The sequence below is a fragment of the Bos grunniens genome, chromosome 13 (assembly GCF_055505025.1).
Source record: "Bos grunniens cultivar Pamir isolate PY7600 chromosome 13, Bosgru_T2T1.0, whole genome shotgun sequence".
NCBI lineage: Eukaryota > Metazoa > Chordata > Mammalia > Artiodactyla > Bovidae > Bos > Bos grunniens.
This window is the reverse complement of record NC_141177.1, coordinates 29,475,081-29,492,874: the sequence shown is the minus strand read 5'-3', so window position 1 is coordinate 29,492,874 and position 17,794 is coordinate 29,475,081. Positions and strand designations below refer to the sequence as shown.

Sequence of the window (17,794 nt, the reverse complement as noted above, 5' to 3'; positions counted from 1 at the left end):
CCACCCATGATGTGCCAGGTGCACGGGTGAGGAGACATGCACAACACCCCCAGCTCGCTGGGTCCTCCTGCCCCATTAACAGCACTACCCCGGGGCCCAGCATGGCCAAGGTCTCCTCCCACCACAGCTCCACCCATTTTTGGCTGTCAGGCACTGTTGGGGGGCATCCTAGGCTGTGACCCACATCTGGGAGAGCAGCAGGGAGGCTCCTGGCTCTGGGTTTGGGCAGGGGCAGCAGGCTCACTCAGGACCCCTCCAGCCCAGCCCTGTGACCTGGTGCAAAGACCCCTACTCCCCAAAGACCCCACAGCCAGTTGAGCCTCCGATGAAATTAGACACTGAGACAAAGTCACTTTAATGTCTTTGCTCACGAGACACCCCAGGACACTGGCAGGTGGACTCAGTGTGCAGGGAAGCATCAGGAAGGGGCCCCTGCAGCCTGTTTCTGCTCAGCAGTGTCCACATGCCAGAGGCCAGCAAGAAGGCCCTTTGTGAGGTGTAGCCACAGAGCAGGCTGGCCCTTCTGGTGGCATCCCCACTGTCTGCCCAAGGGCAGCAGGAGCCGAGGCCCCTCAGTTCTGTCCACAACACGTGCAGGGCTCTAGAACTCAGTCATCTTCTTGTGGGTGTCGGCCTTCCTCTGTTCCCGCTGCAGGCCTGCCTCCTGGGCCCGGAGCTGCCCCAGCTGCTGCTGGGCTCCTGCCAGCTTCTCCTGCAGCTGGGCCGTTGTCACACTGTGCCTGGGGAGGGCCCCACATTCAGCACTGCCGTCCCACTCCAGCCCCTCCTCAGACCCGGCCCGCCACCCCCGAACTCTCGCAGGGGAAGCTGGGCAGGGGTGAGGCACCTGGGGCAGGGCCACACGTACCGGCCAGCGTTGCGGGCAAGGGCCTCCTGGATGCCCCGGATGGCTCGCTGGGTCTGCTCAATCTTCTCCTCGGTCTGGAGGAGCCGCAGGCTCAGGGCCCGTTTGGTACTCCTGCTGGCATGGTATACCTCCTTGCCGCTCCTCCCAGGGGGCGCCGCCCCCACCTCTGGGGCCCCCGGAGCCCCGCCTTTCAGCTTCTCATTCAGGAAGTCGAACACACTGCGAGGAGGTGGGCGGCCCCCAGGTCCACTCCCTCTGCTCCGGCACTTTGGGGGCTTGCTGACACCAGCCTGGCCAGCCCGGGTTCTCTTCTGCAGGATCTCTGCACACTGGTCCAGTGACTTCCCACGTGGCAGCACCACAGCATGGACGGGCTCCACCCGGCCCTCTGCATGCCGGCCCAGACCTAGGGGAATGCCAGGCTGGCACTGCCACTGGACCTCTGGGCCATGATGGGGAGTCCCTCCTGTCCCCATGCAGCACACGTGCACTCACCCTTGCCAAACTCGTAGCCCATCTTGGCGAGGAGTCTGGAGCCAATGCCCCGCGTGTGCACCTCCCAGCCGGCAAAAGCAGAGCTGCAGGTCCCAGGGTTGGCAGCACCAGGTTCCACCACTGCAGGCATCAGACGGCAGTGGCTTAACCCAGCTGGATGCAGGGCATCCTGGGTTCCAGCCAAGGCTAAGCCAAGAGCTCAGCTCTACACAGCTTTGCACAGCCGGCCCCCAGCATCCCCAGCACCCTGCCCAGGGCGTGTGGCACAAGCAGAAGGCAGAGCCCGGCCGTCTCCACGACCTGGTCACAGGATGGCCCTCTTCCACACTCCCTGTTCCCTTGTGGAGAGCAGTGCTCCCATCCATCAGTATGGACAATGCGGCTAACGGACCCCACATGGGCACCCCCACCCCTGGGGGGAGGCCAGACACTGACAGCCGATCCTTCATCCAGCCAACAGGTCCCTGTGCCCTGCAGGAAGCTGTCCCTTCCTGTGCATCCCATCCCCTCCCATGGCTTGCGTGGGACTATGGTTTCTGCGTCTGTGGGTCTCTGGACATGCCCCAGGTCCAACACACACCCTTGTCTCCCCGGGAGTGCGTCCTTGTACTGACCACAGTGTGGGCCCTGCCAGCTGGGAGCCTCTTGGGGGTGGCAGCAGCCATACCTCGAGCATAGCTGGGGTCATCCGCATCGCTGCCGTCCGAGTCAGAGGACCCTGCAGGCTCTGTGCGCAGCGGGGGCAGGATGCTGTCCCCTTCTACCACAGTCTCTTTCAACAGCAGAGAGTCAAACTTGACTGTGTAGTAGCCGCTGTCTACATCTGGAGGGGCACAGAGGCAGCAGGGCAGCACACGGAAGTAACCTCTCTGGAAGGTGGGAGCAGGGTGGGGCCAAAACCAAGGGGGCCTTGTTCTTCTCATGTGTGGGGTGGGACCCCAACACCCACCCAGAGAAGTAGTCACGCAGGACTAACACATGTGACACATGGAGAGGGCTTCCTGGGAAGGGCCCGTCAGGGAGGCCCCGGGGCAGCCTCACCAGTGATCCGTGCTGGGTACCACAGACCATCCTGCCGCTTGGCCAGACACGCAGAGCCGGCCTGCAGGGAGCTCAGGTCCGGGTCCTGGAAGGGGCGCAGCTCGTCCACTGAGACTACCTGCCCGTGCGAGAACCTGCAGAGAGGGCCGCATAACTCAGGTATGGCCACCAGGGTCCCACAAGCCCAGAGAATCCAGTCTACCTGCCTGGACACAGCCCCATGGAGACATGAATGGAGAGAGGGACACACATGTCCAGTCATCTACAGACAGGCATATAATACACAATTATGCACATCTACACTGAACACAACATGTATATACACGCAACACCCACACGTACACACGCCCACACATATACACTCAACATGTATACACACATCACACCCCCCCACACATGGACACGCACCTACACACATAGACACTGAACACATGTATTCACATGCAATACACCCACGCACATATGTACACACACCCAGATACATAAACTGAACACGTGTATAAATATGAATGCACACCCATACCTATACACGCATACATATATACACAGGCACACATATAAGTGCACTCATGCACACATGTATGTACACACGTGCATGGACACAAAGAGGCACATACATTCACACATGCACCATACACAGGCACACACTTACATACACAAGCACACAAATGCATGTATGGACACACACATGTGCTTGTGCTCTAACTCTCAGAGGGACCTGGGTGCCCTGAGGACTAGAGGCTTCAGGTTACTCTCCAGCCTCCTGGGCTAGAGTCACGCACACACAGGCACACACGTGGCTGGGAGACACACTTGTGACAACAGTGCCCCGGGACCTCTCCACTGGACACAACAGGTCATCAAGACAGGGGGTCTGCTTGCGTCACTCACAGGGCTGAGTCCTCCCCAGCCAACTAGGAGGACCTGGCTGTGATGGTGCTGCCTTGTCTTTGTCACTGAAACAGTGACACCAAAACGAAAACCAGGAGAGGAGGTGGGACAGGAAGTGTGGGAACAGAGGGCTGCAACTTTGAACCTGGCCAAATAAAGACATGAAGCCACCAGGCACACATCTCCTGCAGTGCCCCCGTTTCAGGGAGGAAGCGTTCTAACCCACAAGAGCAAGCAAAGACAGGCCCTGGCTCCGACACACAGCCAGCCTTGCGTGGGGAGACCGTGGGGAGAAAGGAGAGGAGAGAAGGCATTTCAGTCACCTTCCTGGGTGGGGTTCTGGGAGGTTCCTTCTCACCCCTGCCCGTCCTTGGGCACCTAGGGTACTGCCAGTGACCAGTGGCACCAGCAGATGCAAGACCAGTCCACGTGTCTTTTGGCAGGCACGGTGGTTGAAAAGTCCTGCTCAACCGAGGAAAGAGACCCAGACCCAGGGGGAATTTGGCCAAACTCCTCCTCAGCACACCCAGACACCACCAATAAACCTCCCTGCAAGAATCTTCAGTACTCTTAGAAGTCCTAAATTTTGTTGTCCTTCTTAAGCCAGCAAGTGCGTCTATAAAATGACCCTAAAAGAGTATGGTGGACTTTGCATATGGTGGACATATGCAAAGATTGAGCCAGAAGGGTATGAACCAAACATGGAAGACAGAAATAACCGAAGTTCCCAACCGTGGGAGCAGTTAACAGCATGTGCATGAAATCAACGTCAACTAAGAGCACAGGCAGCCTGACCAATGGAATGAAGGGCACCCAGGAAAAGATCCTAACATGACAAAATCTACGCAGGACAGAAGAGGTGTTACTACAGAGGCAGGAAAAGACAGACTACAGATTTCATAAGGAAAAAATTTTAAATGTTTCCCAAACTCAAACCTCCAGCAACCCCTACTTAATCATCTACCTCACAACATTTATGAATAGTGCTTATGACTTATGAGTAATTATAATTATTTGTGAATAATTGTAATTATTTATCAATAACACCGTCTAGAATAATAAGTAAACACATGAATGAGAAAACAAGCATTTAGAATAAGTGCACATCATAACTGTGGTTTATCCCAGGAATGCAAGGGTGGTTCAAAAGGGGAAAGCCATTCAATGAAACACAGCACATCAACAGAACACCAGCATATCAACTGATACAGAAAAGACACTTGGAAAAACCCAACGACCTCGCTTGTTAAAAACACTCAACCTGATAAACAGCATCTACGGAAAACCCACAGTTCACATCACACTCAAGGAGGGGAGGAGGGGTACTTTCCCCTAAGATCAGGACCAGACAGGAAGTGCTCCTGCCACTAGCATTCAGTATAGTACTGGAAGTTCTAGGTGGGGCAGTTACACAAGAAAAAGAAATAAAAGCCAGCCGAATTGGAAGAGCATAGGCAAAAGTATCTCTGTTTGTCAATGACATAATTGTATACGTCTGATTCTTTGCGCCCCCAGGGACTGTAGCCTGCCGTGCTCCTCTGTCTATGGCATTTCCCAGGCAGGAATACTGGAGTGGGTTACCATTTCCTCCTCAAGGGGATCGTCCCAATGCAGAGATCGAACTCGAATCTCCTGTGGCTCCTGCATTGGCAGGTAGATTCTATACCACTGAGCCACCTGGGAAGCCTCAGGAAATTGGATACCCACATGCAAATGAATGAAGTTGGATACTTACATCATACCATTAGAGCATATAATTTACAAGGGAAAAAAAACCTTTTAAAGGATATTTTATGTCAAAATTGAGTAAGTTGTATCAAATATTCAAGGAAAGCAACATGAACCAAGAATCCTATACATGTTCATCAAAACTGCTGAATTGTGTCTTCATGAAAGACACAACCAGAGCCTAACAGACAAGCTGCTGCTAAGCGCTTCAGTCATGTCCAACTGTGCGACCCCATAGACGGCAGCCCACCAGGCTCCCCCGTCCCTGGGATTCTCCAGGCAAGAACACTGGATCAGGTTGCCATTTCCTTCTCCAATGCATGAAAGGGAAAAGTGAAAGGGAAGTCGCTCAGTCGTGTCCGACTCTTAGCGACCCCATGGACTGCAGCGCACCAGGCTCCTCCATCCATGGGATTTTCCAGGGAAGAGTACTGGAGTGGGGTGCCATTGCCTTCTCCAAACAGACATGCTAGGTCTCTACAAATGTTATTCCTGTGAGCCCTTCCTAAAGAACCTACCAGAAAATAAGTCTCAGACAACCAACATGACTAAGAAGACCCTGACAGACGGGTAGATGGGAGCAGGAGACGCTAAGTTCCTTCCAGAACTAATGCTGAGAGTGAAGGGAGACAATGGGCCGAGATAGCCATGAGAGCCACCTGTGCAGGTCTAGTGCAGTCAGATGGCAGGGAGAATGGGAGGTGCGCGTCAAAATGCTTTAAACAGTTTTCAGTCGTCATAACTAAAGAATGAATGCTGTTCTGAGAGCGTCCTGTGTATGCAGAATGGGATAAAACAAGTTAATTATGGGACGTTGGTCCTTGAAGACCAGAGTCCTGAGGGAGAGAAGGATATACAGATGCAATCCAGAAAAGATTAAGAAATTAGTATGAACTCACTAGGCACTTGTCCTTGAACATACAGATGCACTAATACAGACATTAGCGTGTGTCCACCTGCACTTCTAGCTCTGTCTGCTGAAGAGACCTAGCATTGAGCCCCCTGCAGTGAAGTGCATCCCAGGGCCTCCACTGTGAGTCTTGAAATAGCATTTGCCATTAAAAGAAACCAGGACTTCTCAGAGACTTGGCTGCTTTCAGGGCTGTGGCAAGAAGAGCACAGGTGAGGGTGGGGAATCCTGATTTCCAGGACCGTGTCAAGAGGGCGAGGTGCCAACATGAAAAGGCTCCACCTGGCAAGGGTGGGACAGCTTGAGTTTCAATAAAAATCAGCATTTCAGTGGACTGAAATTCATCAAATGCATTTAAGTCCATCAGTCCACAAGGATATTAAATATTTTTTAAAGTGAATTTATCACCTCAGGATGAAAGAGAACCAATTTGTTATCTTGGAAACTAAGCAGATGAAAGAGAAACATCAGGCATTATCCTGCCTTTTCTATACAATCTGTCCCACTACCTAGCCAGCTTCTACAGGAGGAGAGGTGTCTCTGAAACACCCTAGCTGGTAAATGAGCTGATGGAGCTGAAAGCTCCTTGTTGCAATCCACACCGTACCAGCAGATCCAGGCACTGAGCATCACATGCTGCAAGAAGCAGCAGAGCACTGAGTTGTGCCCAGGTGGGGCCCCGAGAGTGAGCAGGTCCCAGGATCCAGCTGCCAGCCTTCCGGTCACTGCAAGAATGTGCTGGGCTGCACCAGGGCGGTGGGTGATGGTCAGAATTAAAGGGTCTGGCCCTTCAACAGTGAAACTGGGAAGCCAAGAAAGGCAGGAGTGGGGGTACACAGTCAGATTCACACAGCAGCCTTTAGACGTGAGCAAGATTAAACTGCAACATTTATACCTTAGCCGTATCTGAGTGATACACCACAAGGAACACAAGGAGGCGATTATCATAAAGGTTGGGGTGGTGGTTCTTTTTGGAAGAAGGATAAGGCTGTGTTTGGGCTGAGGCACAGAGGACCCCAGGGTAACTGGCAGCTTTGTAGTTTTCAGCTGAGTACTCAAGTGTTACAGTGATCCCTTGTGCTGTCTTTACTTCCTGGATTTGACCTTTAAAACAACAAGATAAAAATTTTAAGTCCACTGCGTCCTTATTCGATGTTAGGTACTGTTTTTCTTTGCATATTAATGCATTCCACCCTCTTAACAACTGCAAAAGACATGCTCCTCTCTGTTTTATGGATAAGGATACTGAAACACAGAGCGATAAAGTTAGAACAACGTATGAAAAAATGTTCAATCTTCCTAATAATCGAGGAAATACAAGTTCAGTCAAGACCACCTCTTCACTTCAGTGGGTTCGAATCCACAAGTCAGAGAACGTGACCGAGAGTGCCTAAGGTGACTATGACAGAGCAGACCAGGGACTTGGAAGCAGACAGAGCACAAGGAAAGACAATGCTCGTGCCACCCACGCTGGGGACATTCTCAACAGAGACAAAAGATGTGCACTAGGACTTCCAGTGTGTTCTTTTTAGTAAATAGAAACTGGGAAACACCAGGAGACAGAATAAAATATGGCATATTAATGAGGAAAAATAATAGCAGTTAAAATGCACAAAACAGTCCTATAAGTATCAATGCAAACTTCTCTCCCAGACACGCTCAGTGAGAAGAGCAAGTTGCAAAACAAAGCAGGCTGTACAACACAGTTTAATTAGAAAATAAAGCACAAGAATATTCTGTTCACAGACACACGTGCCTGTAAAGGATTCACACGCTAGAGAGATGCTCATCATAGTTGTGACAAGCCTCCCGGGAGGGGAGGATAGAAAGGCAGGTCCCAGGGCACTTCAACACTACTTTATCTTTACAATAAATTTTAAATAAGTAAATTTTAAAATAAAAATCCAAAGTAAAAGCAACAAAATAACACTCACACCTGGGTGGTGGTGGGGTTGGTGGGCTGCATGGGTCAGGCCTGAAGCTGACAGCAGGCAGCAGCATTTCAGAGCCCGACTGCCCCTCGGGGGTCCAGCAACCACAGCAGCTGTAGGGCCTACCTGGCGGGCTTGCTGCCAGATGAGTGAATACACGTGAAACCCCTGGAACAGTGCTGCCCAGAGGAAGCAGCACATGGATATGTCAGTTCTCATCCCCACATGGGACGTGGCACAGGGACGGGGAGGAACCCTCCAGAGGGACCATGGCAGGAAGGATGGAGGGCTCCCTGCTCTGCTCCTTAACTCTCTGCTGGGGGACAAGGCAGTACCACCCTGTGGAAGCTCAAGGAGGCTTATGACTGATTCATGCACTTTCCTGTATGTACACTACACTTTTCACAAAACTCATGGGGAAAAAGGAAAAAAAGGGGAACTGCACCAAATAAGACTCTGGGCCCAGCAAAAATCTATAAAGAAATAAGATAATCAAACAGCTGAAGATATTGAACAGTTACCCTGGACTACTGACTAAAGAAGAAAATCATCTACTAGAAATCTCAGGAAATATTCCTTGGAAAGGAAAAAGAAGCAAAATTAAACATAATATACATAAGGAAAACACAACATCATTACAACATTCGTGATTAAATACGAAAAAGGTCTTGCTGTTAAGTTGGTGAGGTGTGAGAGTGACAAGGAGGTTAATTTTTAACATAACATCCTTGTCCCTGAGGTTAAGCGGGCATCCTGAAGTACTTACAGGCAAAATGCCCAGTAAGTCCTACAACCTGCTTTAAAATACTCCAGGGGCAGTAACAGAGAATACAAGAGTAGCAAAACATTGACCTATCAGACAGTGTGAGCAGTCTCTATGCTACTCTCCCTAGTTACCGGGTGTTTGACCACTTCTCTAATAAAATATCTAAAATATAAGTAAATTTTAGAAGTTTCACTTTGAAGCATAAGACAGGTCACGGTGGGGGGGCGGCGCTCCATTCTTTTCAACATAAACCCTTCTGTACTTCTGACATACCTGGGGGAAAGCCAAGAAGACCTCTAAACAAGGATACTGCTAGAAGAACCCCATGCCCCTATAAAGTTTTCTTCTCAGCATTTTGCTCGGCCAAGAAAAACAAAACTGCAAAGAACTGCAAAGGTTCTGTCCGCAAGTCCCCGCGCCCCGTGCCCCCCGCCCCCACTGCTAGGGGCCTAGAGGACTCAGGCCTTACCTGCAGTTTTCCTGGAAGCGGCACTTCCCCTCCAGGAAGAACGAGCAGGGCTTCAGGGACTTGTGAGTGGGGTAGAGATAGAGCACGCGCACGCCCGGGGAGCCGTCGTCCGCCTCCTCGGTGCCCACGATCATGGCGTTGTGATACTCCAGGGTGCCCCAGGCACTGTAGTAGGGGGCGTTCACCTTTCTCCCACTCAGTGCTGCCCCGCCCTCCTCGTCCTCCCCGTCGTCCTCCTCTTGCCCAGGCTCCGTGGGTCCTGGCCCAGTCTCCCTCGAAGGAACAGTCTCCAGTTCTGCCCCGGGGGCTACCGGCACCTCCGCCGTCTCCGCGATGGCATTTTGGAGAGCCAAAGGCTCAGCATCCTCCTGGGCTGGGCGCTCTCCATCCAGCGCCGCCAGCAGCTTGCTCTTCCTGACCGACACCAGGCTGGCCTCAGTGAGCTCGATCAGCTCCTTCAGGTCCCCCTGCAGCTGGCGTAGGTCGGCCAGCTCCGAGGGATCCAGGCCAGCGCCCAGGGCCAGCTCCACCTGCTGCAGCTGCGCATCGTAGGTCCGGAGGGCGGTCTGCAGGCTCTCCTCGTCCATCCTGCCTGGAGGGGCCGATTTCCCGGGCCTGCGGGGCTGGGTCCCTGGGTCCTCAGAGGGGAGGCGTGGGAGCCAGAGCTGCGGAGAAGAGAAGATAGATGAGTCTGGGACCGACAGCCCCCGCAACGCCGGCACTGAACGCTGGCCGACCGCAACCCTCGGTGGACAACCAGCGAAACCAGTCTCTTCGTTTGGACCTGGAGAGATTTCAAGCTCCGAGAGGAGGAGCCAAAACTGGCCCTTGGCCGCCGGCCCCACGGCCTCGATTCCCTTCCCGGGAGCTGCCTTCAAGCTCTTCCGGGGTCTATGCGTCCAAGTCTAGTATCTCCGGCCGGGCCCACACCTGCGGCCTCGCGCCGCCCGTCTCCGCTAGGCCAGCAACCTCGGGCCAAGGCCCCGTTGCCCAGAACCCCTCCCCCCGGCCAGGCCCTCCTCCGCGCGGTCTCCCGGCCCCCGCCACAGACGGCCAGCGGGCCTCACCGGCCAAAGCCGCCCGGCGCCCCACTTCCGCCCTTGCAGCCCACTGGCGCTTCCGCCCGAGAGCCGCCGCCGGCGGAAGTGTCTGGCGCGGGGGCTGCCGGGAAGGCCCCCACCTCCCTGGCCTACCAGCGCGCGTCCCGTCAGGCGCCGCGCGGGGTTAGCGCGGGGTCGGTGGGTCAGGCGCGAGGCGGTTTCCCGGCTCCGCGGCTCGGCGGTCCGGCCGGCGGTCGCAGGTACATCGAGGCGGGTGGGCGGAGCTGGGCCCAGGCTCGGCGACCGGTCCGCAGTCTGTCCGCGCCGCCCGCCCGCCTCACGACTGCTCTGGGCAGTCACCAGTCCTCAGACGCCCCGTCTTTGAGAGGCGCTCGCGGCGGGCGGGGACCGAAGCGGGCGTTGGTTAGGGAGACCCGAGGGGAGCAAAGCCTGAAGGGAGCCCGGGCAGGGGAGCAGCTAGAAGCGGGGCGGGACGGGCTGCCCTCTGCCTGCGAGCAGAGCGCCCTGGCCGGGCCGGAGTGGGCGTGTGAGCACCTGGAGCGCGGAGCCGATTCTGTAGCATTTGCGGAGGCGTAGGCGGGCGGAGAGGAGGGGAGGGGAGGCGAGGCGGAGCCAGGAGGGCCTGGGCTTCAGCTGTGAGCGGCCGTGCTGGCAGCTGGACCCTCTGTCCACGGTGCGGGCCGTCTCGTCCGTGACCGATCTCGGGTGCCCAGGGCAGGATGTATACGCTGCTGTCGGGCCTGTACAAGTACATGTTCCAGAAGGACGAGTACTGCGTCCTGATCCTGGGTCTGGACAACGCCGGGAAGACGGTGAGTGCCGCTCCGTGTCAGCGCCATCCCCTACCCCCACAGTCCTTTCGGTGTTTTTTTAGCTGCGTGTTCTCCACCCAGGCAGGCTCTGAACCTTGCTTAAGGTCATAGGATAGATACAACCAGCCGATTTAAAAGGCAAATGTTGTTCTCTTTTGCCTTGTTGTAAAGGAATAAGCCCCAGGAGGGGTGTTTGAAAACTATTGCAATTCTATCTCACGCCTCTTTCTCTCTGCCCTTAGACCTTCTTGGAGCAGTCAAAGACCCGATTCAACAAGAACTACAAGGGGATGAGTCTGTCCAAAATCACTACCACCGTGGGCCTAAACAGTAAGGGTCCTTTGCGGGTGTGGGTTGGGGGCAGAACGCTGAGGATGCTGCAGTGTGCACAGGCCACGGGTGAGGCCTCTGCTCCATTCAGCCTGCTTCTCCCAGGAGAGCTGGCAGCTGGTGGGTCAGGGATCAGAACTGCAGCCTCACCTGTCTCTTCTCTGCAGTCGGCACTGTGGACGTGGGAAAGGCCCGCCTGATGTTCTGGGACTTGGGGGGGCAGGAGGAGCTGCAGTCTCTGTGGGACAAGGTAAGATGGGTGGGTGCTACGTTGGCTCCCTGGCACCATCTCTATCCGGGTGGTACCTTAGTCTCGTCCTTCCTTTTCTCAGAAGGCCTAGGATTCTTCTTCTTTCCTTACTCTTGGCAGCTTCTGTGACCCACTTGGTTCCTGAGGCTCACCCCCATCCCAGTTCCTCAGTCACACCCCCAAGAGCAGGGATGCACTGGTTCCTTTAGGTTTATAGATTTTGTTGCTAATCAGCACAAGACGAGACAAAGGATGCCTGAGGAGCAGGGAAGACACATGCCTCTTTGGCTCTCAGCTTCAGACCCGGGGCCCGAGTCTCCCCCATGGGGTCCCTCCTACTGAGGGGAGGATGTCCTCTAAGGCTCACAGCACCTGTCTCTTTTTTCAACCTTTTGAAGCATTTCTGAGACCTCAGAATCGGAATTAGTCTTTCACTCAGCCTCTGCCAGGCACAGGGTCCAGCAGAGAGCAGGGTGGAACGAGCTTCTTCCCCTCCCCAACCCAGTGGACAGCCAGGGGCACTGACAGGCTCGCTCAGCTCTAGGGGTACTGACCACCCCGGCACTTGCCGATGTCTAATGCCCTAGTCTTGGTTTCTGGCTTGACCCCAGCAGGGAGTCCTTGGTCATTTCCCCCTCTTTCTCCCCAAAGTGTCCTCCCTGTCCTGACCTCCAGCCAAGAAGACCCTGTCCATTTCATGGCCAGAAGGTCATTGACAGGCTCTCTGTGACCATTTAAGTTGGACCAAGCCAGGGGCTGTTTGTTCAAACCTCAGATCCACACGGGGACCTGACATTCTTTACAGGCCAGGGTCTCAGAGTAGCAGGGGCAGGGCGTGTCAGAGTTTAGCAGCTGGCAAGTGTTGTGGGGGATGAAGATCTGGTCAGGGGCAGGGTCATCTTGGGCGCTGCCCCATGTCAGGCCAAGCTGGCTGGGATCCCATCCCCTTGGCAGGTCACCATGGCGGGCAGCTATGACATACTCAGGTAGCTCTGGTGGGTCCTGCAGGAGCTGGCGCACTGCCCACCATGGCAGCCAGGACACAGCCAGTGAAGGTGCTCTGCTGCCCTTGCGCCTCTGGCTGGGGTCTGACTCCTCCCAAGGGGAAGCCAGCTTGGTGGTTGGTGGTAGCCCCAGCTTCCACTTCTGCTCATGCCATAGCCTTGCCATTGCCTCCTCACGAGGACTGAGCCTGCCATCTCGGCAGGATGGGCCCTGGATTTCTCACATGCTCCCAGACTCTTGAAATGGAGTGGGTGCCCTGCCTCCTGCTGATGGCATCAGGTGCCTCTGCCAGGCCAGGGCTTTGCTGGCCTCTGGTGACTGGGTTGCACAGGGGTGCCATGTCCCCAGCCGTGTGAGTCACCAGGAGGAGTGTAAAGTGGGTCTCCTGCTCTCCCCTTGTTCTGAGACTATGTCCCGGGGCCTGTCCCTGCCCCCTTGCAGTCCGACAGCATCTGGTGGACCTTCACTCCCACCTCTACAGCCTTACCTCCACCCAGCACCTCTGCTCATGCTACAAGCTGGTACTTATAGGTTTGTGCACGTGCCGGCTGCAGGCCATGTCTGTGGACCCAGTGGACCCTCTGGCACCCTGCCACAGGGAGGACTTGTGGCCTCCGTCTCTCCAGGCCACACATGAGAGCCTCCAGAGTGTGGGCATTGGTGACAACTGTCCTCAGGATCTGGGTCTGGTGGGCACCATAGGTTCACAGCTGCCACTGCTTCCTGGTCATACCCTGCTGGTGGACCCAGCCCCCATCTGCCAGGGCCCAGTCACACACCAGTTGAAGTTCTCTGCCACCACGGGGGTCCGGGACGCAAGTAGTGATTCCCTCACTGACTTGCTGCAAACCCCACAGTGCCCCTGTCTGCCTAGGAGGCCTGCACTGTTGGGCTGCAGCTCCCGGGTCCCGTATCACCCAAGCAGGCCAGCTAGAGAGGCCTCAGGTTTGGGGTTCATGGTTGGTCTGTGGACCAGGAGGCCGCCCATGTTGAGGGATGTGCAGGTGTTCCCAGTTCCTGAGTTCTTGCCGGGCAGGAGCTGGGGTGGAGACAAGAAGGATGCAGTCACCTGCTCCTGCGACATGGGCGTTTCTGTCCTCTTAACATCAGGACAGAAGGTGGACTCACCAGGCCTTGTTTCATGTGTCTGTTTTCCCAGGGATGCTGCTGTTCACTCCCCACAGCTCTCCCTGTACCCTGGGCTCTGGTGCGTGCGTGCGTGCGTGTGTGTGTGTGTGTGTGTGTCACTCCCCACAGCTCTCCCTGTACCCTGGGCTCTGGTGCTTGTGTGTGTGTGTGTGTGTGTGTGTGTGTGTGTGTGTGTGTGTGTGTGTGTGTCACTCCCCACAGCTCTCCCTGTACCCTGGGCTCTGGTGCTTGTGTGTGTGTGTGTGTGTGTGTGTGTGTGTGTGTGTGTGTGTGTGTGTCACTCCCCACAGCTCTCCCTGTACCCTGGGCTCTGGTGCTTGTGTGTGTGTGTGTGTGTGTGTGTGTGTGTGTGTGTGTGTGTGTGTGTGTGTCACTCCCCACAGCTCTCCCTGTACCCTGGGCTCTGGTGCTTGTGTGTGTGTGTGTGTGTGTGTGTGTGTCACTCCCCACAGCTCTCCCTGTACCCTGGGCTCTGGTGCTTGTGTGTGTGTGTGTGTGTGTGTGTGTGTGTGTCACTCCCCACAGCTCTCCCTGTACCCTGGGCTCTGGTGCTTGTGTGTGTGTGTGTGTGTGTGTGTGTGTGTGTGTGTGTGTGTGTGTCACTCCCCACAGCTCTCCCTGTACCCTGGGCTCTGGTGCTTGTGTGTGTGTGTGTGTGTGTGTGTGTGTGTGTGTGTGTGTGTCACTCCCCACAGCTCTCCCTGTACCCTGGGCTCTGGTGCTTGTGTGTGTGTGTGTGTGTGTGTGTGTGTGTCACTCCCCACAGCTCTCCCTGTACCCTGGGCTCTGGTGCTTGTGTGTGTGTGTGTGTGTGTGTGTGTGTGTGTGTGTGTGTCACTCCCCACAGCTCTCCCTGTACCCTGGGCTCTGGTGCTTGTGTGTGTGTGTGTGTGTGTGTGTGTGTGTGTGTGTGTGTGTGTCACTCCCCACAGCTCTCCCTGTACCCTGGGCTCTGGTGCTTGTGTGTGTGTGTGTGTGTGTGTGTGTGTGTGTGTGTGTGTAGGCGGGGTGTTTCTTGTGTGGCTGCTGCTGCAGGAACCCAGGGCCGGCTGGCCTGCTGGTGCCAGCCTACAGAGCTCCAAACTCCCTGGCATGGCTCTGTCATTGGCCCTATTGTCCCATGCAGGGGTCAGAGCTGCCTTGAACATGTAGGAGGCCTTCCCTGGCTCCCTATTGGTATTCCTACTGCCTTGCTGTCTGCACTGGGTCCTCCTACCCAGGTGTATAGAGACCTGGAGCCCCATCCTTTCTCCTCTGGCCACTCTCCACAGGCCAGGGAGTGTGGGTAGGTCTCAGCAGTGGATCCTGAAGTGGGGTTCAGAGCACAGCACCTGGGAAGTGGGTGAGGAAGGTGGCCACCCTGTCCCAGCAGGTCTGGGGTGTATCTGCACTCTGCCCTACCTCCAGGAAGCACCCTAGCAGGGTCTCCCAGCTAGGGGCTGCCCTGAGGTGGCTGAGTGCCCGAGGCTCAGCACCTGGTTTTCCTCCTGCCCAGTACTATGCAGAGTGTCATGGTGTCATCTATGTCATCGACTCCACAGATGAAGAGCGGCTGTCTGAATCCAAACAGGCGTTTGGTGGGTACAGCCAGCCAGGCTGGGGATGCGGGGAGTGGGAGGGTTCAGTCTGCACAGTTCCCATTCCAGAGCTGGGCTGGGGGGAGGTTGGGCCACGCCAGGACAGGAGGGCACCAGCCAAGTGCGTCCATGTGGGGTTGGCAGGGATGTGGGGACCTGTGTGGAGGTGGATGAAGGGTGCTCACTGCCACCTCTCTGCCCGCCCCAGAGAAGATGGTCACAAGCGAGGCGCTGGACGGTGTCCCCATCCTGGTGCTGGCCAATAAGCAGGATGTTGAGGTGAGCCCCTAGGCCAAGTGGGCTTCTGCTCCTGCCAGATGGGGACCTCTCCCAGGGGAGGGCCACTGCCTTCCTCAGTTACCCTGAGTGTGGCTGCCCCAGGCGAACAGAGCACCCCCACCCCCTGGGTTCTTCCTGCTGTGCTGGCACCTCTGCACCAGAGGCAGCAGTGCCCCATTCCTCTGCAGCCATGGGCCTCCTGCTGGGCAGACCCAGGTAAAGGTCTGGAAAGAGTGCAGAAGCACCTCAGGGTGGGAGTCAGTGCTGACACCAACCTGTCTGCTGCCCTTGAGCACAGTAGCTGTGCCGGCCCCACTCCATGAACCACTGGTGAGAGGTGGCATCACGGCAGCCGTTCGCATGGAGGAGGCCCTGAACAGGCGGGTGGCGTGTTCTGTAGCATCTGGGTCGTGCTGCCAGGGTGTGTCTCCCTGAGGCTGCTAACCAGGCAGGTACCCTCCTGGACAGTAGCCAGGAGGCACCTCCTGGAAGCTTCCCACCTGCCCTCTACCCCCACAGCTCTGGGAACTGCTCCGGGGGTAGAGGGTGGGCAGGGTGGCAGGCCTACCCCTCATGGCCTCACCTCCCCCAGACTTGCCTCTCCATCCCTGACATCAAGACTGCGTTCAGCGACTGTGCCTCCAAGATTGGCAGGCGGGACTGCCTGACCCAGGCCTGCTCGGCCCTCACAGGGTGAGTGGGGTTCACCCTGGGCACCGGGGGCCACAGCCAGCCCCGCCTCATGCCCATTGTCTCCACAGCAAGGGGGTGCGTGAGGGCATCGAGTGGATGGTGAAGTGCGTCGTGCGGAATGTGCACCGGCCGCCGAGGCAACGGGACATCACATAGGCACACTTGCCTGTGCGCCCACCGCTTGTCCTGAAGAGCTCCTGCCCGCTCCACACCACCAATCCTGGGGGCTGGGTTGGCTTTGCCTTTTGGTTCTCCCATTTGCTTTGTTTCTTCTCTAAGACAAATTTTTCTGTGTGCAGAAAAGCGGAGGCTTCTGCTAGGGGTGCTGGGGCCTTAGGGATGCCAGCCGACCACCAGCAGAACTTATGGCCATAGCAGGCCTAGACCTGCCTGAGGCCCAGTTTGGGGCCCCCGCGGGCCACCTCTCCTTTTGGAGCTGCTGCCCCAGCAGGCCTGCTGGTTTGGCCCTGCATGGGGCCTTGGTGGGGAGCTGCTTAGAAATAGGTGTTTCAGAACTGTGGGGCCCTCCATAGTGCTCAAGGCTGCTCTGTGTCTCATGCCCATGGAGGCAGCTATGACAGTCCTTGGCCTCTGTCCCCTCTGATCTTGGACTCAGGTGGGGGGGGGTTGGTGTCACCTGAGGGAGACCTGGGCTTGTTTCTATCCCTGTCCTGATGCAGCTTCAGGAGGAGGCAGGGAGACCTGCCTGGGAGGCTATGAGCCCCACCCACTGGCCCAGCCACCTTGTTTTGATCTCCAGTGAAAATGGGAAAGCTAGGTGGTTGTGCTGGAAGTGGGCATCTGCTCACCCCCACCCCCAGCCTGCCTGCCACCCACCCAGAATAACCTGGAGATGAGCTCTGGGTGTGAGGAAGGCCGGCAGGGTCCCAAGGAGCCCAGGCTAGTAGTGTGCTGGGCCTGTGCTCCCCACTGGGGGTGAAGGCCGGGGTTGCTCTCAGGTCTGGGCCCTTTCCAGTCCTGTGTCCAGGGGCACAGGCCCTCCAGGCAAGGCTGGTCCTCAGGACCCTCCCACGTGGCCCTTGTGGAAGCTGGTGACACCCCGTGAGCCTAGCCATGGGCAAAATAAAGAGTTGGAGTGGCTCCCATCCATCATTCTCCAGAGGCCCGGTGGCTTTGTCTGAGGGTCAGGTTCCCCAGGCAGCTGGGGAGGAGATGTTGGGAAAAGGATGAGTCAGGGCTGGGGGTGGGTGCCAGCTGCAGGTGAGGTGACTCATTGAGGGGGTGCTTTGATCCTGCCTCTCCCTGGGGCCCTTCCTGGAGGTCAGGCAGGAGCCTCCAGGGCTGGTGGGGGCTGCCGGAACTGGGAGTCCTAGGTTGATGAGTCAAGGCCTCATCTGAACCTGCCCCAGAAGGGAAAAGCATCGTTTCCCAGAAAGTGAGTGGGACACACTGTCCTACCCAGAGGTCTTGGCTAGTCCCTTGCTGGGAAATCCCCTGCTGCTTTGAGGAGGGTGGAGCCTCAAAGAGGGGCAGCTTGAAGGTGACACTTCCTGGCACCTGAGGGCACAGACTGGCGCT

The 17,794-nt window shown here is 56.3% G+C and overlaps 2 protein-coding genes across 12 annotated transcripts; one reads left to right on the top strand and one right to left on the bottom strand.

The window, feature by feature from the left end:
• Window positions 1-326: 326 nt before the first annotated feature.
• On the bottom strand, window positions 327-10,425 carry ZGPAT (zinc finger CCCH-type and G-patch domain containing). 4 transcript variants are annotated; one of them, XM_086332903.1, is made up of 7 exons: window positions 10,293-10,425; window positions 9,100-9,764; window positions 2,405-2,538; window positions 2,031-2,186; window positions 1,364-1,483; window positions 869-1,274; window positions 327-740 (listed from the first exon to the last, which is right to left on the bottom strand). In XM_086332903.1, exons 2-7 carry the CDS (start codon window positions 9,684-9,686, stop codon window positions 602-604), a joined length of 1,542 nt encoding a protein of 513 aa, XP_086189029.1. In that variant the 5' UTR covers window positions 9,687-9,764; window positions 10,293-10,425; the 3' UTR covers window positions 327-601. The 4 variants fall into 4 exon arrangements, with proteins under 4 accessions (XP_086189029.1, XP_086189027.1, XP_086189028.1 ...); XM_086332901.1 differs by lacking the exon at window positions 10,293-10,425 and adding an exon at window positions 10,167-10,201; XM_086332902.1 differs by lacking the exon at window positions 10,293-10,425 and adding an exon at window positions 9,884-10,189.
• Window positions 10,320-17,368, top strand: ARFRP1 (ARF related protein 1). 8 transcript variants are annotated; one of them, XR_015139277.1, is made up of 8 exons: window positions 10,320-10,399; window positions 10,879-10,972; window positions 11,215-11,302; window positions 11,470-11,552; window positions 15,202-15,283; window positions 15,497-15,562; window positions 16,155-16,255; window positions 16,324-17,368. XR_015139277.1 is itself a non-coding variant. In XM_086332917.1 (8 exons), the coding sequence occupies exons 2-8, from the start codon at window positions 10,880-10,882 to the stop codon at window positions 16,409-16,411; spliced, it is 606 nt and encodes a 201-aa protein (XP_086189043.1). In that variant the 5' UTR covers window positions 10,320-10,399; window position 10,879; the 3' UTR covers window positions 16,412-17,368. The 8 variants fall into 8 exon arrangements, 6 of the variants coding, with proteins under 6 accessions (XP_086189043.1, XP_086189046.1, XP_086189045.1 ...); XR_015139278.1 differs by having other exon boundaries at window positions 10,874-10,972; XM_086332917.1 differs by having other exon boundaries at window positions 15,492-15,562.
• Window positions 17,369-17,794: the final 426 nt, after the last annotated feature.

Excerpts from the sequence above, each read along its gene's own strand:
- ARFRP1 (XM_086332917.1), top strand. The coding sequence starts at position 10,880 with ATGTATACGCTGCTGTCGGGCCTGTACAAGTACATGTTCCAGAAGGAC. Across the intron at positions 10,973-11,214 it reads TGGACAACGCCGGGAAGACG|ACCTTCTTGGAGCAGTCAAA; the intron begins GTGAGTGCCGCT and ends CTCTGCCCTTAG. Across the intron at positions 11,303-11,469 it reads TACCACCGTGGGCCTAAACA|TCGGCACTGTGGACGTGGGA; the intron begins GTAAGGGTCCTT and ends TCTTCTCTGCAG.
- ZGPAT (XM_086332903.1), bottom strand. The coding sequence starts at position 9,686 with ATGGACGAGGAGAGCCTGCAGACCGCCCTCCGGACCTACGATGCGCAG. Across the intron at positions 2,187-2,404 it reads GTACCCAGCACGGATCACTG|ATGTAGACAGCGGCTACTAC; the intron begins GTGAGGCTGCCC and ends GTGCCCCTCCAG. Across the intron at positions 1,484-2,030 it reads TGACCCCAGCTATGCTCGAG|TGGTGGAACCTGGTGCTGCC; the intron begins GTATGGCTGCTG and ends TGATGCCTGCAG.